This window comes from Clavelina lepadiformis, chromosome 5 (assembly GCF_947623445.1).
Source record: "Clavelina lepadiformis chromosome 5, kaClaLepa1.1, whole genome shotgun sequence".
NCBI lineage: Eukaryota > Metazoa > Chordata > Ascidiacea > Aplousobranchia > Clavelinidae > Clavelina > Clavelina lepadiformis.
Genome location: NC_135244.1, coordinates 19044812 through 19070324, shown reverse-complemented (window position 1 = coordinate 19070324; position 25513 = coordinate 19044812). Strand labels below are relative to the sequence as shown.

Sequence of the window (25513 nt, the reverse complement as noted above, 5' to 3'; positions counted from 1 at the left end):
TAACAATCATTTCATTACAACGATTATGGTGCCAACGAGCTCGGTGAGAACTACGCTTTTCTTTTATCGAGGAATCTATGAACAGTTACATTTGAGGTTGAGAAAAGTCTAGTGATCTCAGACTACAAGTTTCGAAGATATGTCTTACCTACATCGTCTGCAAGTGCTCAGCGAAGACTCGTTGAATTCAGTCAACTATGAATGCAACAATGGCCGACGAACAAAGCACGCTGGCCCATCCACTAGTCGTAGGAGGCCAGTGAACGAACTTGATCGGTATTTGGACATTCAGTAATGATTTTTGTTTGTTTATTCTCTATATATCCTAGCGCGTTGTTTTGTATTTTACTGTATGTTTTGGTCAAGCCTATAAAGCATAACTTGAGTCTTATGCCTAGGATATTGTCCATTTGTATCGCTGTCATGTTGTCGTCCCTCGCAAGGGTTTAAAAGGACCTGTGTTAGGAATCTCTGACAATATGATGTTACATTTATGTTGATCATAAATTGCTTAATCTTGCATCTTAAGCAATTTCTGGGAGGAGGTTATGTGATGATATTATAAAATTGCTTGCAAATCGAATGCCGCATAGACTACGGAAATCGGCAAAGCAAAGCATTGCGTTACGTGTCGCCTATGCATGACTTCCGGTGTATCGTTATAATTCGTGACGTGAGTTATTCTTTCATTTGCAGCTATTCGTTGCGTCACAGTCTACGAAGTTAACCATAGAAAGTGGTCGACTTTATTGTGTAGCTGTCACAATGTCTTATTTAATGTAATCGTTTAAACAAGAAACAATATGACCAGTTTATACAGTTGTCATGGCATACAATTGATTCTAAGATTAAGAGAAGCGAAACAACGACCTGAGACTCATTTCACTTCGAGGACATTAAGCAATTCTACAGACAAACATTGTAATTGAAGTGGTCGTCCTTACGGTCTAAGGAACGATAACAATCATTTCATTACAAATATAACCAGTTTATACAGTTGTCATGGTGTACAATTGATTCTAAGATTAAGAGAAGCGAAACAACGATCTGAGACTCATTTATCATCGAGGACAGACAACAATTCTACAGACAAACTTTGTAATTGAAGTGGTCGTCCTTACAGGCTAAGGAACGATAAACAATCATTTCATTACAACTTCTTTTATAACTCCATCGTAATTAATTGCTGATTATGCGCAAAACATTTTATCTTTATTGCTACGTTGGACAGACATGCTTGTGACTGAGTTTGCTACGCACAATAATTCCTTCGATTCTGTTACAGGCCACATATTTTATACCTTTGAAGAAAAATTAACGAATCTGACATCACATAAAACTCACTTACAGTTCCAGCAAAGCGTATTCCGTTTTATACAACGTTTAGTGCGTTTAAAATGCACGCCTACCGTAGCTTTAATGTAAACATTTACAATAGGAAAACATTTTACACATAAAAATTACTTTAGTAAGCAAAATAAGCGGAAGTACGATAAAGATTACTAGCCAAGCACTTCAGCCATACATATCAGGCAGTCAAAACTGGTTTATTTCCGGTGCTTACTTCCAGTTATTAAGTTTCGGAACCTAACAACGCGGTGTCAAAGGTTTTGAGAATGATTGAGATAAAAGTATAAGTGGATCACAATACACCTGTTATCTGCAAATATCTTTTCCCGCTTCAAAAAGACAGTTGCCCTTGAGGTCAAATCTGTGTTTATTTTCCGTTGTATCAGACGTGTCATGAAACAGATGTTCAAACTTTATCGGCTCACAAGCTACTTCTACAGCGGGCAAGTTACACTAGCACAGGAAATAATGGCGTTGCTTTTGAGAAAATATTGCATGTATAATGGTTATAAAAAATTATATTAAATACAACACAGCTTTCATAAATTGCATGTCGTATGAGTATATAAATTACAGTTGATCAAGTAAAAGAAACATTAAAGAAACAAGAAAATCAATTAACAGTTATACGATTTTGCATTTGGTGACAAAACTACAGAAACACTTCATGACCTCAAAGATGCAAGAGCACCACCGATAGTATCCATCCAAGTTGTGGGAGTAGTTCTGGACAACTTGTAGATCCCAAAACCGAGTAATCCCACAAACAGAGCAAAAGAAATCTTCATTTCACGTTGAGCCCGAATAAAAGTCGGATTGTTTGCCATGTATTCTTTCACAAGTTCTGGTCTATTCTCCCTTACATTTTTTCTTGGAAAAGACGTCGATGGAATTGGGGTACCCAGGAAATTGCAAAGTGGTTCCCAGCCCTCACTGACACTGAAGACAAGTAGTTTATCCTTTGGAGCATTCTAGCAAAACATGTATTACATAAAGATCAATTTTACGTAAGCAATTATCTTCTAGCACAATTATTGCTCACTAAAACAAACAAAAACCAAGCAAAAATATTTATACATGCATTGTTAAGAAAACTGAATGCATATTTCACCTGTAAAACATGAGCATTATGTCTCCTGAATTTCATTTTATAAAGCAAGGAGTTAATAGTTGGTGCTTTGAAAAGACTAGCCTTGCTTGCTGACCCAAAAATTGCACACGCTAAATACAATCAAAAAAAATCCATGATAAGAACTTTTTATTTGAATTATATGAAAGGAATACCTGACTTACAACAAACATGTGTAGTCAAACCAGAACCAAGACATCAAATAGTGTGAGGTAGAGAGTCAATGATTGACTTCGGCCATTTCAGTTTAACCCAAAGCAAATGGTGTTTACCAGACACTATTCACTCCTTCGATCATAGTTATCAGATATTACCAGCAGCATACCAAGTTTGTCCCCAAACCTTCCCAGCTTCTTAAAGGTTGGAGAAAAGAAAGTCAGTACAAAGAAGATGGGTTTGTTAGCTTTGCTGTACTGGTTTTCTACGCTGTCTATCCATTTGTCCTCATCTCGAATAGTCAGCACTATCTAAATTGTTTCTTATAGTTAACAATTAGCCATTTATCCAACGAAAGTGACCAAAACAAAATAACTGATACAAATTTAAATATATCTCTGAATCTGACAATAAACCAATGCTAGGAGATTCATTACTATACTTGTAAACCTCATCGTCCCACATAATTATTGGCAACATAGTTCAGCCTATGCTACAGTATCAAAATGTTCATCCTTGGACTGGGAAAAATCTGTTTTATTGAAACGGCCATGATCCCTCACCATTTCGGTTTTCTGGTTTTTACATGGTCTTGTACTAGAGTTTAGAACAGAACTGTTCACCAAAACCAATGAGTTGGGGTATCTCTACCGTTGTGCTCAAAAGCAGTGTACTGCCACAGAGCACCCTGGAAGGGATATTCTTTAACCTAATTGTGACGTGTGAGGCAGACGCTCTTCCACTACAGAACATAAATAACTAATTATCTATGATGAACCTTGGCTTCTGGAAATGCTTTGTGGATTTCATCCCAAAATATGTTCCCTGGAATGTCAGTAACAGCGTCCACATTTTCATACATTCTTCGGAAATCTTCTGTACTTCCACCTTCTGCTAATATTTTTACCCAGTCATCGTGGAGATATTCGAAATGTTCCATGAAATCATACACATTGTAGCCCAATTCTTTTAATGCTGCCTGCATAGATTTTGTGCCGGTTTTACTCATTCCAGCACAAATCACCTTCATTTTTCCTAATGTTTAATACTGTACTATAACAGCATGCTTAGTATATACCACTGCAAAAACAATTCAATGGTCAGCCAACATTGTTAACTGTATAAATGTAATTAATTAGTGTTTATTCTCCAAATGTAAAAGCCAGCCAGGTGTATTCATATCCTCACTTAATAGGTATCTTTATGAATACGATACCATACTATATTATCATGCAGTAACGGATTAAGGCAAGAGCTGATGCTAGGTCCACCGGAATAGATACAGCTAATATGCCTAAACAAAAAATAGACCCATAAACCTTACAAGAATAAAAGTTTATATCCTTAACTTTGTACACCGTAAGCACATTTGTAACAAAAATGCGACATTGCGGGTTTTAATTGAGAATTCGTTAATTGTTTGATTAAACATTGGTGTAGACCTATTGTCAGGCAAGTCCAGTTCGGCTGTATGACAAAATACACACACATATAAAACATTAACTTTATAATAAAACTAATACCAGAATAACGGCAGCACTTCAAAATTTAACTTTAATTTAATTTTATGGCATCTTTATGCAAGCTTGAGCTTGCTTCTTTAGATGTATAAATGCAGCTAAATGCAATAAATATAGCTATGGGAAATTTGTGTATGTGGTAATCATATTCTTCTGTTAAACAAGGCCTTATATAACAACAACAACAACAAGCCTTATATAAGGTTTTGAATTGGTTTTCCATTTAAAATTTTACAGGCAAACAAGAAATTGTTGTGTGACCTTGGGTATACAACTAATATACAACCCAGGTTGGAAAGAGTTTGCTGTTTTGGGTGAGAAATTATCAACCTGTGGTACGCGAAGTGATTTCAGGAGAAACGCAGTAAACGCATTTATTTTTAAGTCAAATTAGAGTTTTAACAAAACGTTAAAATAATTTTTTCTAATGCAGTAAGTGTCTTCATCGTAATGCAGAGTTAAATATTTTACATGTCATCAATGATTGGAATTATTATCTTTCCGGATTCTATCCAAATTGCTCTTATGACATCATACCAAAACAACAAAGAAATACAAAACTTGACTACCAGTATCTCGCAAAGTTGAAAAAGAGACCTACAGTATCATGCTTATGAAAGCAAAAGTTTAAGCTGGTGAGATATAAAAGTATATTATTTCAGTAATTACATTAAATACTTTAATGTAATTTTTATTTAGGCTTTTAGAGTAGTATCCTTGCCAAGTTTATTCAAAATTTTGAAGTGAAAGTATTATCCTGAATATATAAAATATGGCTTTATTGCTATCGAGCACCGAGAAGAATATCCGCCACAATGCAGAGTCTGCCTGAAAACTCTTTCGAATACAGCTATGAAGCCAAGTTTGTTTAAACGTGAGTCAAACTACCCAGAAAATAATGATAGAAATGAGAGCTATTTAATGCGAATCGGTGAGAATGTAAAGAAACAGCGCTTAGACCACACAGGACGGAACTACCAAAAGATGGCAGGGATTGTCAAAGCATCCTATGAAGTTTCCCTTCTCGTGGCCCAAAACATGAAGGCTCATACCATTGCTGAGACGCTAATACTACCAGCAGCAAAAGTACTGTCCGGCGACTGATTAGAGAACAAGATGTGACAAAGTTGGATAGCGTGCCTCTTTCGAATGACACTGTAATTTCGAAATTACCGGGTCAGCTTATTTGCTAATCCGTCCCTGTTAATAACCTTATATAAATTTTGCGTAAAGTTGAGTTTTTCGATAATTTATCGGTACGCAACAAGATCATAGAACCTGGACATGGTACGCCGTAAGAAAAAGGTAGAGAAACACTGACGTAAGGTAAAAACGTTGGGTTAATTGGTAATCCCCCTAATACGAAATCATATTCCAAATTCCCGAAAAAATTTATAGTGAAGTTTGGTATCAACAAGAGTATGATAGCATAATTACAACAATAAAGATTATAATCTTTATCCTCAGGCTTAAGGAAAATCTTCGCACGATTCAAACCCGGTGATTCCAGTGATGATTCCTCATCGCTGGAACTCCGGTTACCGAGCTAACCTTTGTGTAACTTTCGAAAAGCGCACAATTTTTAATTGGTTTTTTGATTTTTTTTATATTATTTTGCTACGTTTTAGAACGGTTTATCACAACCATTGAACAGGACTAACCTTCGTTAATGCCTTGGGGATACTGTCTTGTTAATTAAAGAACCCTATCGGCAGGGTTGCCATCGGTCTGGACTCAAAAATAAGGACGAACAGGAAACAAAAGAAGAATACTACCTTAAACAGTGCACAACAGGAGAAGGCAATCAATGTTCCAAAAATGAAAAAAACGAGATACTATTTGCATGTTCTCAATTTTTGCATCCCTTTGGTACAAAATGGTATACTAAAGGTGTCAAAATGCCCAAAATACGAACCTCTGCCCTAAAAATAAGACGAAAATAAGGACGCAAGTGAAAATAAGGACATTTCTTAGAAAAAAGGCCAAAAAATTTTCTAAGACACGAACCTTTAAAATAAGGACGGTATGGCAACCCTGCCTATAGGACATGGAAGAAATATCACTACGAACAGGTACGTTACATTTTCTAACATGCTGCGGAAAGATGAGATGGCTTTCAAAAACCACGAAGTAACAATGGCTACGATAATTGCAGTTAAAAGTATTATTTAAAATAAGATAAGGGAAAGTTAAACATAATTCAACATGTAGGGTAAAGAGCGAAAAGTGATGAATAAAGCAATAAAGGAAATTAAACTTGATGTAGTGAAATCTGGGCTTCGGTTTCACACAAGCGAAACAATAACATATAACGTTATATAGAGCGTGTTACATGGCGTTGCCCATACGGATGTGTCACGTCGTAACGTATATCGCTTTGCAGTTTTTGGATGATTTTAGTTGCCTATCTTATGTCTCAGGCCAAGTATCGTGTTTGTAGACGTTTTTAAGCACTTCGTTTTGCACTTGCCCTCCCCGAGGCCTGAAACACTGGCCCCTTAGATACCTTAAAAAAACTGTAGCTTAAGATGACTGAATAGTAAGAAGTTTATTCTGGCTTTGGTGCCCAACCGAGAAGGTTGCCGTATGCCGATTTTAGCTGGCTATACATTTAGTGAGGTTTAAGTTTTTGGCTGATGTGACTTGCCGTAAGCCGTATAAGACCTGCAGGAATTTCAACGTTACAGTATTCATGCAGGTATAGCCAATACAATCCTCAATATTCACTACTGTAACTATATTTCAGATATCAAAATTGATTCGACATATTTCGAATGTAGCCTATACAGGTTAATTACAAAAAAAGTAGGCCTATACGCACACTGTGTAAAACCTTATACGTAAGTAGTAACTTATTTGCAGGTGTAAGAGTAGCAGTAAAGCATTAAATTTCAATTAATAATGGTGTATTTTGATGTTACTAAGCAATAAAGAAGGTAGAAAACGTAAACCGATCCGATTTCCTGCCGATAACCTATAATTGCAGAAATGCTATTTTCCTGTACACACAGCGTGGGAAGCTAAAAAGCATAAAACTGTCGGCTTGCAAGTGATAGGCCTATATTTATTATAAGTGCCCGAACTGGAGACCATCTACTAGGTTATAGTCAGACGCAGTTCTGAGATATTTACAATAGTTAGGAGGGGACTACTTTTTCCTAATAAAGTACCCGCTGCATTTCGAGCAAAGAAAACTTTCCTGATTTTGTTATGTCGACTTTGAAGATTTCTCGCGTAAAGAATAAACGATGGTTACTCATTTTCTTACTCATGACCATCAATTTTGTGTCAAGCATTGCTATTGTGATGTTGAACAAGCACATGTACCTCCATCGTGAAATGCCACCGATGTTCCTTGTTGGCTTTCAGTTTCTCTTCACCTTTGTCGGACTCCTTTTCCTAATAGCTGCAAGATTTTTCAAGGTAAACTTGTCCGCGATATGGTAAGCAATACATTTTTGGATTAAATATTAGTAAGCAGTAACAGTCAGTACAATAGACCATTACTAAACTTTTAGTAAGCTATACTCATCTATAGCCTACAGGTAGCATTGAATAACGTTGAAACGTGTTTTGTTGTATGTAGGTAAAATCTGTTTCCATTCTAAAGGTTGTTCCTTTGAGCATTGCGTTTTGCAGTTTCGTGGTATTTAGCAATCTTTCGTTGAAGCACAACACTATAGGAACTTATCAAATACTTAAGTGCCTAGCAGACCCATTTACATTCTTACTTCAAGTTATTATGTATGGAAAAAAGTACACTGTCAACGTTAAATTGTCACTGGTAAGAACTCTTGGTTACCACACACATAGGCGTATTTTCGTCCGACTTATAGTTATCGCTAATTTTGCTGAAACACATTGCAGTTGACGGTATTGATCGGCATTATCATTAATTACTGGTCTGATGTTGTATTGAACGTTCTTGGAACAATGTTTGGTCTAATTGCTGTCATCGCATGTTCGTTGTATTACACGGTAAGGTTGAGAATACTTTACTTAAATTACTATTTACCATAGTAAGCCTATCATGATAGGAGTTATATTTCACAATAGACTTTTCACGTGCCATCGTCTGCTTAAACTTTCTTTTAAAACTTAACTTGAAGCTCCAGTGAGCACAAAACATGCAATTCAGTGCATGTAATTTAAATACCACTTTCAAAGTTTTTAAAAACTTTTCTGCAATATTCTTTGATCAACTTGATCAATTGTTGTACTTTATATAATTAATTGGTTCGGTGGCCGTGTGGTTAGAGCATGCGAGCAACTTTCAATAATGCGGTCCGTGTCCCATGCCCACTGTTGATACCGTTGTAACGCATTTGAGCAAGACTACGCTCGTTCCGGTTCAGTTGACCTGATGAACAGTTCCAAATCTGGAAAATAAGATATAAAAAGTAAAACATGAGTGGTGCGTCTATCGAAACTTGCACAAAGGCCAGCTCTGTAAACGGGGCTCGAGCGATGATTACCCATCGCCTGCCGCCGGGATTTAGTCGTGCAAAGATTAATTATTATCTTTAGTCTGAGAATGACGATTATGATATAACATACTATTCATCTCATAACGCTCCTTTGTTCTATTGGTTGACTAACCACTAAATGACTAAAAGCATTTACAGTACAAACCTACTTGGAAAATTTTATAATGAACAACTTCCTTCGTTTTATGAAGTGGATTGGAACGACACAGGAAACCTTGCAGCTCGACCCCTCTCAGTTGTTGTTCTACCAATCTTCAATTTCTGCCTTACTTCTGCTTGCCATTAGCGTTACAATTGAATATCCTGAACTCTATTCGTACTTCGACAAATTTGACTCCATAGAAATGGTAAGATATAGCGGTTTTGTTAACAAAATAGGGGAGGGTGGGGTAAAGCGGACCACCTAAGGCTTAAATCGTTACAACTCACTGATTTCACCAAAACATTTGACTTGTTTGTTTTGAGAGTTAACTCTAAGGTATTTCGCTAATTTTTGAAGTGCCTTTTTATTACATTGCGCATTACAATAATAACAATATCACACTAATGACAAATTCGTGAAATAGTTTCCTGCGTTTTGTAACTTTGAAGTCTTTTCTGGTATGTAATGTCGATTTATTTATATGTTCTTTTATAGATTTACCTGACAGTTTCGGGGCTTTTAGCTTTGCTTGTGAGCACATCAGTTTTCTACATCATAAACCAGACGTCAGTAATCACATACGCAGTGTTTTGCAAATTAAAAATTTGCGCGGTATTAGTTGTTGGATATGTTATATTTTCCGAAGCGATGGTGATTGGGCAGATGGTCGGAGTCATTATAACGTTAATTGGAACATTTTCGTACACTGCTGCGAAATTATCTGAACAAGGAAAATCAAGAAGTAGGCTCGCTGGATATTCACCTACAAGCTCTAACCAGAAAAACTAATAAGATTAAGTTATTTAATAACATATATGTATATGTGCAAGTGTGACAAAAACGTTTACGAAAGACATTCGCAGTTTGAGACGGCGCAATCAATCTTTTCATAACGCATTGTGCCCTTCTGGGGTAAAATTCATGACTTTTATGGTATATGCCGGTGTGCTCACTTTTGTTTCAACTGTTACATCGATATGGTGCCAATAATGTGTAAAAGCTTAGTGCCAACTGCTACTTATAATATTAAAAAAACTGCTGTTTTTAACATAGCACATGCCAAACATTTTTGATTCGATTAACGGGTTATCCGATACGGCTTTAGTATTCAAATTGCAACATGGCTAAAACTGTACCCTACACATGTTATGCGATGTAGCCCATTACAAAAGTTATACAGTATAGGAGAGAGAAATCGAAAATATGATTGCAAAAAGTAACAACCTTGAAAGAATGGTTAAAAGAAATTTGACTTAACAATCTTCACAAAACTTTATTAATCTCAAATGAACGGAAGAGCTTGACTGATTGCGGGAACAATATCCTAAACTCGCAAATGCAACTCAAAATGTTTGGCTTCACTATTTTATATAAACTGATTAATTTTTGAAGAAAACAGGAGCGCCATAAATTTTAAACTGCAGCACTTGCATATTGTGTAGTTCTATAATAATCAGATTTGTCCGACATAGTCTACACCAGTGGTTCCCAACCTTTTTTGCTGCTCGTACCCCTTTGTCAGGTCAGAGCATTCTTCGTACCCCCAAAAAATTTCTGATGGAATTGTTCATATGTATATTGAAAAATTCCATCATTTTCATATATATATTGCTCTGCGGCCCAATTAAGGATCTTCGTACCCCTTGATGTTCAATCTCGTACCCCCAGTTGGGAACCGCTGGTCTACACGTTACCATGCAGTATTTACTGTGCAATTTATCAATTAGTTTTACTCTAGAAGCACAAAAACAACAAGGACATTTAAACAACAACATTCAGCAAACAAACATTTTTGCTTGGTGCAAAAACAAACGTAAACTATGTACAAAACGTTTTGTGACGTCAATACTGCGGTGAAGTGGTAGAAGTACAAAGAGCGTTTAAAACCCGGATTTGCTCGTGGAGTCTTAAGATGACAATGACGCTGCCAATAAAAACGCAAATCAAAATCACTAAAATAAAGGAAAGCACGAAAATAGCTATTCTAGAGCTGCGTAGCGCTGAATGCATAGAAGGAATTTGATAACGTAGGTGCTGTGGGTTGTCGTTGCCTTCTTCTTGTTGTTCGGAGACATCATCGTTAACGCTCGAGCGGCTGTTTGGAGGCGACTGGATTTCAGCTGCTGAGCTTTCAATAAATGTTAGCCTCGTCTCATTGCTACTGTTCTCGTTTAAATTGTAATAAGATTGCGTGAACTCGTCTTCTTCAAAGAATAAAACCTCATCGTCCAAAGGCTGGTGCTGACTGGTTTGTCTGATAATTTTCGGCAGGATTGACGACGTCATTTTAAGCTTGGCTTAAAACTTAATTGAAGCAATAATAAATTCTAAGTACTACCTAGCACAATCAGTTAAGCTGGTTTTATTCCTACATCTTAATTCCTAACAAAACAAGCAAACCTATATATTACATATACTTCAGTTTTAGCATTACCGCCTCAATGCTGAGTTTCAATCTTATGCTCGTCTTTAAGTTACAGTGCGTGCAGTTATTCCTTCCTTTCTCGTTGCAGTAGTTATAACATGGACGTCTATGAAACCAGTATTTCTGTATCTCCCTTGATAGCTTTCCATCTTATAAATAAGCATTTAGACTCTGTTGCCCGTGTTTCATGACAAACAAATGTTTCCTATGCAAACATTAGTTATTCATTAACGTCTTGTTCTAATCAGGAGTGGTTTATGAGTTGCTTAACACGGAAAAGCTTTATAGTGTATACTCGGTCTTGATATATTTACATAATACAGCATCTTCAATTCTATCTAGTTTTCAGTTCAAAAAGTTCCAGTTCTTAAAAAGCGGTGAGATATCCTGTACATCTGAACGTTTTCATCAGAGAACAGGTGATTAAAACGACTTGGCCACAAAACAGTTTACTTTTACTCAACACAGATCTACACGTAATACATTATTATACTAGAAAAACGCGTACACATACAAAAGATAGAATATTGCACGGTAATATGCAAATAAAACACCAAAATGCTCATATATTTCTCGGTACCACAAACTCCAAGTTCTAAAGTTTCTATCGAATAACATGAAAGACGACAGAATAGCAAAGAATGTCGGTTAATTAGCAGAACATCTCCAAACATGTTGATGGCATGCGTACTCGATGAATGCGCGGAAAAATCAAACGTTCCTTGAGTAGTTTCATAAAAGCGGAAACAAATGGTTAATGACTGCAGAATAACTACTCTAAAACTGCCGACTGTTTACTACAGTAACTTCATCGGATGTTGCGCGAAATACTCAGGTTTCTTACACGAGGCAAATCCAGTCTAACATGATATAAATTTATCCTCCGAACAATATTAAAGCTGAACATATCTAACAAGTTCTTTGGTAAAGAAATGCCAGCACTTAACAGTGGTTTGTTGCAGAGTAGGCCACATATATTTTTATGATCAATTTGAATTAACCAATTTACTCCCGTACTGACATGGAACGACGCTGACATGATTCCTATCCAATGAAAAATTACACTTTTTTTGAAAAAAAATGTTTTTAAAGCATAATCAAGTGGTCGATGTCTAGCTGGTATCCTGCGGAACTGTGATTGTTTTCGCCTTTGGGTCGTCAAATCTGTCCATAGTAGTGATGCTGCTGAGCTGGCTAACGCCAAACGCAAGGAAGAAAACCAGCAGAAGTGTGGCCAACAAGCCAGACCATATAGGCCCAGTAAACCAACCAATGCAATCATACGCAGGACCGAAAGTGTTGTTGGCTCGATTCAATATGAACGGCTGCACCTGAAATTCAACGAAAAGAATATGAAGTAAATGAACGAATAAAAAAGCGATAGTAATAACAAGTTATGATGATATAATTTTAGAATGTTAAAAATTGCTTTTAAAAATCTATCACAGATCTAAGGTATTTTCATTGTTATTCGACAGCTGACCAGTCCAGATAAAATTCTTCAAACCTGCCAGTCTAAAAATTCCAGGGTAAGTGATACAGGGTTTGATTTGTTGGCTTTGTTCGACATCTTTCCGTTATAACAAATAAACGACCAGTTGGCAGGAGCGTAAATAGAGTCTTTAAAGTCACGATCGAAAGGCGTTTTTATCCCGTTATGGGTCACCTGAACTGAGTCCAAGTACCACCAAAGTCTATAGGACACTTGAAACATTCTTTGAACGAATCTCATCCTGGAAGAGAATAGATTTATGAAATAGATAGAATAAGAAATAGTAAAAGAAATAGATTTATGAAAATAGATTTATGGTTTATAGATTTGTACATATAGTTGTGGTTCACACAAAACTTTCGTCAGTGGTTCGACTGTACTTACTCCACATCAACAGTTTCTGAGGTTGAATTTTGAATCTTAAATGTCTGCTGGATTCTGTAAAATCAAATGGAAAAAATTTGAAAGAACCTATTATACTGTAGATATCTAACTGTTTTAAACGTAAAAATAATCCAAAACACGCCACAAGCATTTCAACTAAATAATTGTGACAGTTCTTGCTATTAATGTAATTTCAATCCGTATGAACTTGCCCAAGCTTTCAACAATATCCAAAAATATTAAAATTACCGACAAATTTTAACTTGTATATGGAGATTTCTGCTATCTCCCATATAATGGGATTATTCCACCGTATATGTCTTTTCCATTTTTATATTGTAGTAATTTGCATTTACCCGACATACTATTCATATTATCACTGCCATTCGTTTACATACGTAATATTTCCCGCCACATGACCAACAGGAGCCTTTGCAAGTGGAGAAATTTGTTTGCAATCTATCATAGTAAAATCTGGAGTTGAGACATTGGCCATAGTTTCCTTCTTATCACCAACAATAAGTTGAACACTTGAAAATGCCATATAAAGACAGTCTCCAACTAGCATCTGACGAGTGTCATTTTTTTCTGTTTTTTTATCTTCTAGAAGTTGTCTACTGCCTCCCAGCGTTTTTTCATTTTGTGTCCCATAAGAATCCTAACAAAGTAAAGGGCAACATATTAATTAGTGCATGAATGACTACAAGTTTCTTTTAATCAATGACACTGTATAATCAGAAGAATACGCATATAAAGTCGATTTTCGTTGCTTTTAAATCTGATTATGAAAACACCCACACAATTGTCATTTAAGATAACTTTTCTTATTATCATGATTACAAAGTATAGCGTAAGTAGACTTATCTACCATATGATAAATTACAATTAATATATATGGTAGTAATGGTACACTGTGTTTCTCCAAAATTTCAAAATTATTTATGTGTTCAAATAAATGCTATGTAAACAGTGATTAAATTTTTGGAAAAAAATTTTGACTAAATTTGCAGCCAATCGACCCAAAATACTAAGCCAGGGCACTTTCAAGGGTTGGTATTAGATTAAGTGTTTTTTTCAGGAGAAACACAGTATAAATTTATCATTAAGCTATCTGTTAGAGGCTTACAGGATTTCTTTCCGATGTTAGGACAGCAACAAAATTTCCACTGGATGCTTGAAGTGTATCTCTTATTTGACGATCTGAGATTTAAAAAGTTTGATAAATGAAATGTAACATAATTATATTTACCGGTAAATAAATATTACCATATCAACAATGATGACATGACGAAATTATGATCTTGATTACTTTTTTTACAAACTAACAATTTTCCCTGCAACCTTTATCTTAGCAATTTCATAACTAATAGACTAAAAAGTGTCATACAAAGGTACCAGTGATCAAATACCTAAATGCATTAGGCCACTTGCTGTGGCAGTGTGTGATGATCTATCAAATTTTGGGAAATACATCTGATTAATGTTTTCCTTCACAATCGGCTTCAGTTTGCTGTGCAAGTCTTCTATAATATTGGAAGGTTCGACTGACGGCGCCGCTATTGATGAGTCATGCTGCATGAATGTCTATTCAAAAATACAATTTAAGATCCCCAATAATGCTGCACACATTTCATATTCGAGCATTACAAAGGTACGTATGTATTCTTCAAACAAAGCAGAAGCGGCCATGGCTAAGGTCTCTCAAATCTCATGAAAGGGTGCTGGAGATTTTAATGTCTTGTTTGGTATCAAACGATTTTATATTACATTATTCTGATTCAAATGGTTGAAAGATAACGCACCTCAACCCTTTTCAATTCGAGTTTACAGCATTATTTTCTTTATAGATCCTGTCACATAATGCAAACTAAACAAGTGTTTAACAATTATTCTCTTTCCATAATTAAATTCTGAACATGTTCAAGGGGAGACAAAGATTGTCGCTTATTGTTGGCTTGTTGCATCATAGTACTCAAATACTGCATCCAAATCATTGCTTAGTTTTTATAATGGTTCATGTAAAAACAGTTTTTATAACCTACAAAACTATTATTATGTAAAAGTTTTTAGCATTTGTAGAATTATGATTTGACACTGTTTGGATTATGGTATTGCTTTCCTGCTAAGTAAAGTTAGTTTGAGTAATTTTTTCTTTGTCTGAACTCTAAATAATAAACATAGAAATGATATTAACACAAAACAATCTTGGGAAACTAGGCAATAGAAACAAAGATTATCGCAAAACTGAAATTAATGCACTAACTCACTTTGACGTTACGCAATGGATTCTCTTCATCCTTAGCACCATTTGCGTACACAGTGAAATCTTCAATACCCAACTAAATCACAAAAAATTCAGTGCGTAAGCAAATTGGACACAAAGGCTACAAAGTAAAAATATCAACAAACAGCATACGACAATCAAGCAAAACAAGAAAACTTTGGAAGGTTCTGAAAAATAATCCAAGGGTATTAAAATCGATATGCTATGTAAGGCAGCATGTGTTTAAGAAATTTACCCTATCAGCAACAAATATGAATGCTTTATCAGGTTCAAGGCTAGCGAGACATTTTAGATATGTTTCGGTAAGCACTGATGATATTGTTTCACCAGGACCCAGCGGTGTGTCGTATTTGCAACTTGAATCTCTGCAGAGCATAAATGAATAATGCAGCAACTCACCAGGGTTATATTTACAAGTAAAGAAACGAAGAAAAGCAAAGATAAAGTGCCTTAACACCAGACTTGAATTATAAATGCTATATTAGAAAACAGGTATGTGTTTTAACACTAGAACGACCAAGCACATCAATTGACGATTTCAAGTATTCAATTTCTTGACAATTATTTGTGTCTTACATTGCTCAGTTTGTCTGACTTTTGGGGGTTTTACAATTAAAACGGCGAATTTAAGCATATACCTATCTTGAACGACCACACGTGTCAATTGACGCACATAGCTTAAAATTTCACATTGTGAAGGTGAAGGATGGTGCGATTACAGTCTACAGAATCATAACAACGTGAGAAAATGGAACAATGTGATAATCAACATTGTCCGAGGTGTAATTGAGCATTGTGAGTCACACTGGGATTGGGATAATTTTTCTCCAGCGACCTACTTCACTGTTAGAAATTCACGCTTAGTCAGCGATTTTATTCGAAAGTAGCATGTACTTGTGAGAAGTTGACATTTAAAAGGAGAAAAAGCAGCAGAGAAGGCTGTACTTAGTAAGGATGTTTTTCTCACTAAATAAATGAAGGAATTGTATTTTATGTGTATTATGCGTCAACTGACGCACTTGGTCGTTCTAGGTAATTTGAAAGCACAGTCGACCTAATGTTAAGGATTGCATAGCTTTGTTGAAGAAGTTTAAACAAACTTTATGACAATTAAACTAGTTTACAATCTGCATTTAAAAAAATATTGCACAGATAAGGCGATTAAGACACAAAGTAACAAATCAATTATGGTTGACTAAAGTATCATCAAAACATTACTTAGTGTTTGAAAAAATATAACTAATGTAAATTAGCAAGGAGCAGTTTCTTTAAGTAATACAGCATCATACCTTACATTTGTCCACAGGAATAAAGGAACAAATTCTGAAGCAAATGTCAATTTTATTATGAACAAAACAACAGCGAAACAAATCGAAAGTTTTGACAACATTACAACTTTAAAGGGGACCCAGCCAGCATTAATAATCTAGGAAAAAAGCATAGTATCCATTAGCATAACTAATATGACAGCATTGGTGATAAATAATTTTTTTGGTTTTGTCTTTGTACCATATGTTTGGGTCTAGTGCAGAAGTGCACAACCATTGGATACACTTGTATACTAGACCTCAGCTACCCAAATTGTGACGTCATTTGGTTGTGCACTTCTGCACTACATGCTTTAAACTTTTAATATACATATGACCCATATGTTTTGAGCTTCCAATAAACAATATATATATTTTTAATCTCAACTTTAACTTGGCAACATGCAGACTTAATTTATAAATGTAGATAGGTAGTTAACCTCCAAACATAGCATATAAAACAATCTGGGGAGGTAGACAAGAAAAGTGTCAAATCTTGTTAGTTGTTACTTAGGCTAGTACTGCATATAATAGAAGTGATCATAAGATATAGCTAAAGTTCTGGAAACCGGAGTCAACACCGGCCAGAATTGAAAACTTGAAATTTGTACGTAAGGTATATATGGTACTAGTGTATGAGGTATGGAGTCCGGGTGAAAAGCAAAACATAAATGGAAGTTACGTAATCCATAAAAGAAAAGACAAAATTATGCAACATTAGTAAAGTCTGTGCAAAGTTCCACAATAAAATGAACACTTGAAAAGTAAGTACTGTTAATCGTCCTAACTTTGAACTGCGCCCAAACTTAGGACAACGTTTTTAATCTGCACTGCCATGAACAGTGAAGGTTGTATTCACCTACAATTTTTAGATTATGGTAGGCAGCAACACCTAATATTTTTAGGAGAAAAAAAAGATTTTTCACCCAGTTTTCAAGTTTATATGGTGAGTTTCTTGTGCTTTTAGTGTACTCTGTATTTTGATGCTAATAAAAAGAATTTTTTTAAAAATTGAATATTAAACCATGTGTAAATATAAAGATTAAGGATGTATTTTTACAAACATAGTAACTAAAGAACCCTTTACTATCCATGCACAAGTAACTGGATGTTATTCCTAAATGATTTAGAATGAAGAACCCTTTATTATCTATGCACATTAACGACTTACGCATCACTGTATTATAAAAATTTATTTCTAACAATCGTCTTCATCGCAAAATTGAGGAACAGCGCACAATTCACCTATTTAATTGCATTAATGACAGCCTTAGCACTTTTTAGGGCAACCGCCTAACGCCTACTTTAACCTTACAATCTCCATTCTCCAATAGCCCAAAATCCACAGCTAGATTTAAGAAAAAGGTCGCGTGATTAAAGCATAGACATCTTACATTAAAACTAAACAAAATTAATAAACCAATGGCAATTGGCAACCAAATTGGTTATTAACATTCTTTTTAGCTATTATTTTAAACAATTTATAAAATATACTAAAATGGAACAAATCTGAAACACCTATAGGCTTTCCATGTCATTAAATAGTTTTTGCATACTAAAAAGCTTGATATAAAATGTAAGTCACATGACACTTTTTAATGACAATTGGAGCTGAGGTCTTAACCAAAAGAACAGGCGGTATTGTTGTATAGCAGCCGACTATTTTTCAATATCGCCCTGTTATTGCTTGCTGCTCAGTACTGATAGACTGCTGTTGGTATCGTAACACCAGGGTGCTGTTCGTGATGTAATTAATAGCAGTTTAGTTTTTAAACAAAGTGAGTGGCAGAATTCTACTCAAGCAATCATGCAATACTCTGCTGTTTATTACGTCACTAACAGTAGCCTGGTAATTACAGGGCAACAACCAATAGCAAAGTGTTAGTGCTACTCGAGTAATCACAGTCTGCTGTTCATTACGTCATGAACAGCATCCTAGCGTTAAACATCCCCAACAGCTGCCTGTGAAGTATTGAGCAACAAACAGTAACAGAATGCTATTTGAAAGCAGCAGGCTGCTGTACAAAAATAACAGCCATGCATTTGATTACAGTAGTACCCTGCCTTTCTAAATTAAAATAATCAACAACTACATGACATCACCAATAACGGGGTGCTATACCGATCAACAACCACGTGACGTCACCAATTGCTGGGGGCTACTCAAACAAAGCTGGCTGCATTTGGAGACGTCATGAGAAAATTTTAGTTTGTTCTTGGTTAAAACTGCTATCTAATAAATCTAGGGGTGGTCCGACGCCCTGTAATGATTTACGGATATGTACTGCATTACTTGACGTATAACAATAACATCTATCAATATTACATGCCGGCTTGCGGCTTCATTCTTAGTCCAGCGAGATGGATGGTGAAGTTGATGCTGTTTCGCGGCTGTTCCTCAATACTGTGATACTACGAATCTTATCTCAAGGCGTGAATTATTGTTGGCTAGTAGTTGTTGAAGAATGACTTACATACGTTCAGATTAAACACATATTAATTTTCCAGTTTTTTTTTAATAGTTCGACCGCCAAAGCTAAAAAGTTCGACATATGCGTGGTCAGTACGAATTACTTCATCCATCCTTCACCGTTGAAAAATTAGGTGTGTCAAACCAGAGACAAAATCTTTTCAAAAATACAATTTGCCCGACGGTAAATAGTTATGTAAGCAATAACTGTGACGATTACACCACAGTCCGATTATATTTTCATATTCTTCCCAAAACGCTGCTAAAATTTCCCTGAAGATTTCAGATTCCATCCGTACGAAAGAGTCCAGTGACCTAACGGCATAACTTACCGCCCCTGGATTTCGATGAATCTGCTGCCCCCTAAATTAGGGTGGCCATATTTTCGTGGCCTAAAATCCGGACACTCTTTAGTGCCCACTAGCGATTTTTAGAATGAGGTATGAACACATTGTCTGTCAATATGACGTCACACTAGCAATGCTCCACCTTGACGGTGCGAACAAAACCCGCAGCCCACTTCGAAATCATTAAGCATTAAACAAACGACAATTTCCTTGGTATTCTAATTTGGTCTGCAACAGACTTCTTGTTGCGTTATTTTTCTACTGCTTTATAATTTTCTTCAGCGAATATACGCTCTTATCGTTTCAGACATGTTCTAAATGAAATAACCTTTATGACGTAACAATGAAATTATTACCCGTAACGCAACAAACAATTTTAAAATTTCCGGACATCTAAGCATATTTTAGCATTTCCCCCCGGACGCAGTTTGAACACTAAAATTCCGGACATGTCCGGGGAAATCCGGACGTATGGCCTACGTATGAATTTAGGGCCTAAATTCAATGTAGGTTACCACTGCATGACAGCAATGATATTGTTGTTGTGAAGGTTTACCACAGTATAAAAATCGGTATGCAAGTTAAGGATAAGAGAAATGTAACGTTGCAAAAACTATCCATTTGAAATGGTATTTTTACTTTCTGCGAAACAAGACACGCCATAAGTAATAATTAATGAACTAAATATTTCCATATTTGCAGCATCAGAGTGAAGGGTATTTTATACCTGTCTTTTAGTCATTTCGGGCATAACATCACAAATAACGTGAAGTAGGAAATAATATGGACTGAAATTTAATAATCTTTCACAATTCAAAAATATACTTACTCGCTTCATTTACAGTTAAAAATGCTTCATTAGCAGTTAATATTTATTTATCTATTACAACCACAACTGTTTCAAATGCAAAACAAAACGTCAAATATTTTCAAGCACTCCACATATGGTACCAGCAAACGTCCAACCAATGTTTGGGCAAACGGCAATCGAAAGCATCAAATAACGAGCAAACACAAAAAGGGTCCCTAATGGCGTAAGATTGCAGTATTGCGACATAATCAAAAATTATTAATTCTGTTCAAGCAACACGAATTGCGCGCCTACAAACGTGAGTCAAGTACATAATTTGTTCTTTTAAAAAGTGAAATGGACACGTTTAATACAAGTTATGAGTAGAACATGAATTATAGTTTCAGAAACATCGATTAAAGAAACGGTATATAAAAAGAATTTTGTTCTCAGAAAATTTTCAACACAAAACAAGATTATCAAACATATACTGTAGCGTAGCCTATCATTTTTACTGCATACTGTGCTGCTTTTTAATTTTAGATTTTTATAGATTTAGAATTTTTTGCCGCCCCTAGATAAACCCAGAATATCCAAGAAGCTTTGACATTGCTGTGACAGATATAAAATCTTACTCAGTTGGGAGACATTGATTTAGGCAAACCATAATACGAATACCTGCTTGAAGCCAGTATTGTTCAAAAGAAACGACAGAAAATGTCCTATAGTACAGTATTGAATGGAACCTGACAAACTTTATGTAAATGAGCACATAAAATAAATTGCAGATACAGAACAGTTTACATTGGAGTGAGCCAATAACGGAAACATTGCACAAAAACACGGCAAAACGTTATCAAAGATGTGAAAGGAATACATGATTGCATAGCTGCATGTTAACATTGTATGGTTAAGGACTGAAGTAATATATAATTCATTAAAAATTCATGGGAACACTTTGCACGCAAAACACAGAAAAACAACCACTTTAATAATTTATGTAGTTAATGTTTTATTAACAAGAAACACCAGCAGTACAGAACAAACTCATTATTATTACAGAAGTAGGGAATTTAAAATATAGTAAATTTGGCAGTTACATTAGAATGGTTAACACTACAGTATTTTCTTGGGCATGAGCTCTAAGCCATAGGAAAATGAACTAGTGTCACTAACACCGCTATAACATTCATCACCTGGCTCAAATCCAACATCAGCAAATGAATAAAAACCACTTGCATCAACACTTGATGCATTGTTTACAAGATGGCGACTACTTGTAGGTAAATCTGCAACATCTATTGATTCTGAAAAAGAGATGGTTCCAGCTTCACTAGTGAAAATAGTTTCATTCCATACATTGCACTGGGAATGCTTTCCACCAAGATCATCAGCAAGAACACGCGCTTTTGAAGGTTGGAAATTACCCATCTCAATTTCATCTACTAGACACACTGGTTTTCTGAAAGAAAGAATAAAGAATGTAACATCGCACCAATACCAAATGACAATTAAAGCAAGACTGTCCATGAAAAAAATTTGGTTGTCATCATTTAAAAAAATGAATTGCCTAAAGTTACTTTCCTCAATTCCGTTTTGACCTAACTTTAAAGTAATAACATAGCAACAAAACAACATCTATCGGTCTTCCAATGCAAATCTAACTTTGTTTCAAGTCCATACAACCAAAATTTTTAAATTTTTAGTATCCAGTACCATATTTCTTCTATAACGTCACAGGGTTTAACTACTTATTCGTTCTACTTTGACAGCTTGCATTCATAGGTGGCAAATATTATTTGTAAGTCCACTGAATAGCCCAGAGGTACAAAATTACTTATAAGAATAATCTATCTTTTAATCCAAATTTGTCCACACTTTATTCTACTAACTTTCTTAGGTATGCTTGCAAATGACTAGCATGGCTTAACTCTGATAAAATACTGGCAATGAATCGCAAAATTCCTACGCAAATTTCTATGAAAAAAAATACCCCAATAAAACAGTACTAAATAGTAACAATTGTGTTGATCACAAAAAGATAAATGCACTCTACAAACCTGCAACTAGAAAATGTCCTGTCGACCAAGAAATACTTAGTCGCATGTAGTCTCTTTCGCTTATGCCTGATAAGGAGAAAAATAGCTGACAAGACCAAACAACATGCGATCAAGGCTATTGGCAAGATAACAGATAAATCAATTGTACTGTTTATATCTTCATCTGCTTCTGGTAAATTTTCACCATGAACAAATTCTGGGCCTACCACATCAACTGTGTTTAGCACAAAATCTGGAAGTAATGCAAAAAACAGTCTCTCTGACCCCTCTTTGTTTCCAGAATCTTCTAGAAGGGGTTGATAGTGCTTAAAAAATGATTTGTAGCCAAACTTTTCTATGAACAAGCAGATCTGCAACATTTTTCCATTGGTCAGGACATTATTTGACAAGTGCGGCATAGATAACACATCAGCATGATGCACTGTGATATCGTTTACAGTGACATATGGCAGTATCAGTGCTACCTTTTGTAAAAAGACAGCCGTCAGTGCAGCAAGTCTAGACTTTGTAATTTCAGCATTGTCAGGTTGCAGGTAATTGCTTAAGGTGGAGTTAATTTTCACAAGGTATGAAGGATTTCTAACAAATCTTTTTATTTCCACCTGTATATCTAAGATAATTTTGCTCGGTGCTGTCATACCATAATTTTTATCTGGCGTGATGACTAATGTGTAATGCAAAGGTGTTTCATCAAGTAATACTCCATACAGATTGTTACCAGATGAATTGTAAGAAAGCCAGTTGTTTTGGCCAGAAACTGTAGCATCTCCTCTTACTAACCCAAACTTCCACTCAAGTGGTAGATTATATACAAACAACTTTCCGAATGTAGCTGTGATGATAATGTTTTGAGGTTCTGCAAAACAAAGTTGTTGGGTATGTTATGGTACTACTGGTCAATGCATGTTTTTCAACTTACCTGCTGTGTTTGTAGCTGGTGAAGTTAAAATTGATGTTGCAACAGTTGTAGAGGGCACTGAAAAAATAATTAATAAACAAAAGGTAATAACAAACCGGAGCCTTTAGCAGGACAACATCCAATCTGATTGTACACAAAATACTTACATGTATTTTTTGATAATGCTACATTTGTAAATGTGCCAATGTTAGCCATCAGCATGAAACTGTTAGTTTGTTTGGAGCTAAACGATTTAGAAGTAGGACCACCCAAAGTAGGTGATTGAAAATTTGAAATAACTGGTAGATGCAAAAAGGTTGATGCAGATGATCTCATTTGCCTGAGTTCAGCAGTAGTTGCTCTAAGTTCTTTTGGGGATTTTGTCAATATTGGTTCGTGTTTTGAAGTTGCAAATGTAAAAAAATTGGAAGAAAAGTATGAGTCATGTGCGGTACCAGTAAATCTTTTGAATTGTTTGTTTGGAGAAGATCGAAATGATAAGTATGAGTGTAGCGGTGTAGAGGAAACTGCATGTTCCAAAGTAGATAGAAGGTTCCTTTGGGAGTTTGAAATAAATGCAGACAATTTGTATGATTTTAAAGGAACTTGTTCAGTGAAATATGATGAGAAAGAAACAGATTTTGAAGTTATGGTTTTATTAGTAGCAAAATGACTGAAAGAGGAAACTGATGGATTTGTTAACAGAAATCCACTTCCAAAACCTGATTTTCCACCACTTCCCAACTCATTACCGGACCCACCAATTGCAAAACTAGTGTCAGGTTGATTAATTTCACTTTGTCCATGTGATCCAGATGATGTGGTCAAAATCATCACATCAGCAACTGTAATTGCAAATAACATTAATTGTGAAATGTAATTGACCGATAAAAGTATTTCAAAGTATGTTGTTAAAAATTTATATGCAACTAAAGTTGCACTGAAATACTGAAAAACAACTTTTATTTAATTAGAAAAATGAAACAATGACAACCTGTTTCGTCAGGACCTGAAGCAGATGATTCAAAATCATTTCGTGACTGCAAATGATGACTGAAAATACTTTTTGACAGAAATGAATCAGGCCTGGTATCTTTTATGGAAGATATCTTAGTTGCTGGTGCAGGAGCAAGATACATTGTTTTGTTATCAGAGTAAAACTTTCTTCGATTTTGCACTATTGATGCAGATCGCCTCTTTCTCAACTGACTAGTTTGCAGTGCAGTTCTCTTTTCAGCGGAGGATAAGATATCTTTAACTTCTTTTTGCAAAAAAGATAGGTTGCTTAGTGGTGATGACATACTTAAAAGAGTCCAAGACAGAACTGGTATTCCTAACGCAGCATTGATTTTTCCAGTTTGAATAAAACTTGAGTATGACAAAACTAACTGAAAAATACTTTCATAATTTTCAGAACTGAAATCTGTTGTTCTCAGCACTTCCCATGTTACAGCAGCATTGGAGTAGCAGGAGTGATTGAAAACATTGCTGCTACTAGTAAAGTGTTTACTGGAATTGGAACTCCAATGATTACCGTTAACTGAAGCAAGAATTTTCACAGTGTCTGGCATTGAATTTGTATTGAAGAGTTCATTACTGTGATGATGACAGATTTTGTGCTGAGAACAAACACCTGTAGTTGTGTGTTGACAAAAGAAGTATGGCAATCCACCTCTGAAGGCAGTTTTATCAACAGAAAAGTCTCCTCTTGGTTTATTTAAAAATGAAGACATTTTATGAACAATGAAGTTTTCATCATGGTATGGCATGATTTTCAAAAAAAGAACATTGTATAATGTGATGCAAGATAATGGAGATACCACACATTTATTGCTTGAGTTGAAATAGGGATTGGTAAGTTGGTGATCGTGAAACACTGATCTTGTCTGGGCAGTATGCACTGGATCATCATCGATGTTACCAGTTATCATTCTGTATTGCACAAATGTTAAGCATACATAAAGCACAACCAATACTGGCATGAATAGGTAAATAATCTTCCGTTGATGACACTTCATGGCAGTGGCAAGATAAAATTTGTAGTTTACAGTTACACAAACATTGTCAACGATGCAATCTTTTGTTTTCCATTTTTGCATGAAATTTGAATATTCTAGGGGTTAATGTGGTGGACAAAGTTAGACTGCATTGCAACGCCAATGAAGACTGATATCCGAATTCAAGTAAATGGAATTAGCATAGTTGTTATGAAACACCAATATGCTAGTTAATAACATAACAGTGATTAACACAATTCACAAATAGTTAACGT

The 25513-nt window shown here is 35.5% G+C and overlaps 4 protein-coding genes across 5 annotated transcripts; 1 reads left to right on the top strand and 3 right to left on the bottom strand.

Annotated features, from left to right (window-relative positions):
- Window positions 1-1699: 1699 nt before the first annotated feature.
- LOC143460801 (uncharacterized) lies at window positions 1700-3736 on the bottom strand. Its single transcript, XM_076958435.1, has 4 exons — window positions 3414-3736; window positions 2805-2946; window positions 2462-2571; window positions 1700-2321 (listed from the first exon to the last, which is right to left on the bottom strand). The coding sequence occupies exons 1-4, from the start codon at window positions 3663-3665 to the stop codon at window positions 2016-2018; spliced, it is 810 nt and encodes a 269-aa protein (XP_076814550.1). The 5' UTR covers window positions 3666-3736; the 3' UTR covers window positions 1700-2015.
- Window positions 3737-6807: 3071 nt separating this feature from the next.
- Window positions 6808-9919, top strand: LOC143461063 (solute carrier family 35 member E3-like). The gene is made up of 5 exons (XM_076958817.1): window positions 6808-7578; window positions 7742-7939; window positions 8023-8133; window positions 8834-8989; window positions 9280-9919. Exons 1-5 carry the CDS (start codon window positions 7366-7368, stop codon window positions 9571-9573), a joined length of 972 nt encoding a protein of 323 aa, XP_076814932.1. The 5' UTR covers window positions 6808-7365; the 3' UTR covers window positions 9574-9919.
- A 1728-nt stretch (window positions 9920-11647) lies between these two features.
- Window positions 11648-16818, bottom strand: LOC143460516 (V-type proton ATPase subunit S1-like). Its single transcript, XM_076958045.1, has 9 exons — window positions 16659-16818; window positions 15605-15734; window positions 15353-15424; window positions 14495-14669; window positions 14212-14285; window positions 13484-13743; window positions 13086-13139; window positions 12717-12942; window positions 11648-12540 (listed from the first exon to the last, which is right to left on the bottom strand). Exons 1-9 carry the CDS (start codon window positions 16757-16759, stop codon window positions 12322-12324), a joined length of 1311 nt encoding a protein of 436 aa, XP_076814160.1. The 5' UTR covers window positions 16760-16818; the 3' UTR covers window positions 11648-12321.
- A 4185-nt stretch (window positions 16819-21003) lies between these two features.
- LOC143460799 (uncharacterized) lies at window positions 21004-25080 on the bottom strand. 2 transcript variants are annotated; one of them, XM_076958433.1, is made up of 6 exons: window positions 24236-25080; window positions 23409-24086; window positions 23263-23319; window positions 22808-23199; window positions 22344-22693; window positions 21004-21745 (listed from the first exon to the last, which is right to left on the bottom strand). In XM_076958433.1, exons 1-6 carry the CDS (start codon window positions 25008-25010, stop codon window positions 21400-21402), a joined length of 2598 nt encoding a protein of 865 aa, XP_076814548.1. In that variant the 5' UTR covers window positions 25011-25080; the 3' UTR covers window positions 21004-21399. The 2 variants fall into 2 exon arrangements, with proteins under 2 accessions (XP_076814548.1, XP_076814547.1); XM_076958432.1 differs by having other exon boundaries at window positions 22344-23199.
- Between the last annotated feature and the right edge of the window lie 433 nt (window positions 25081-25513).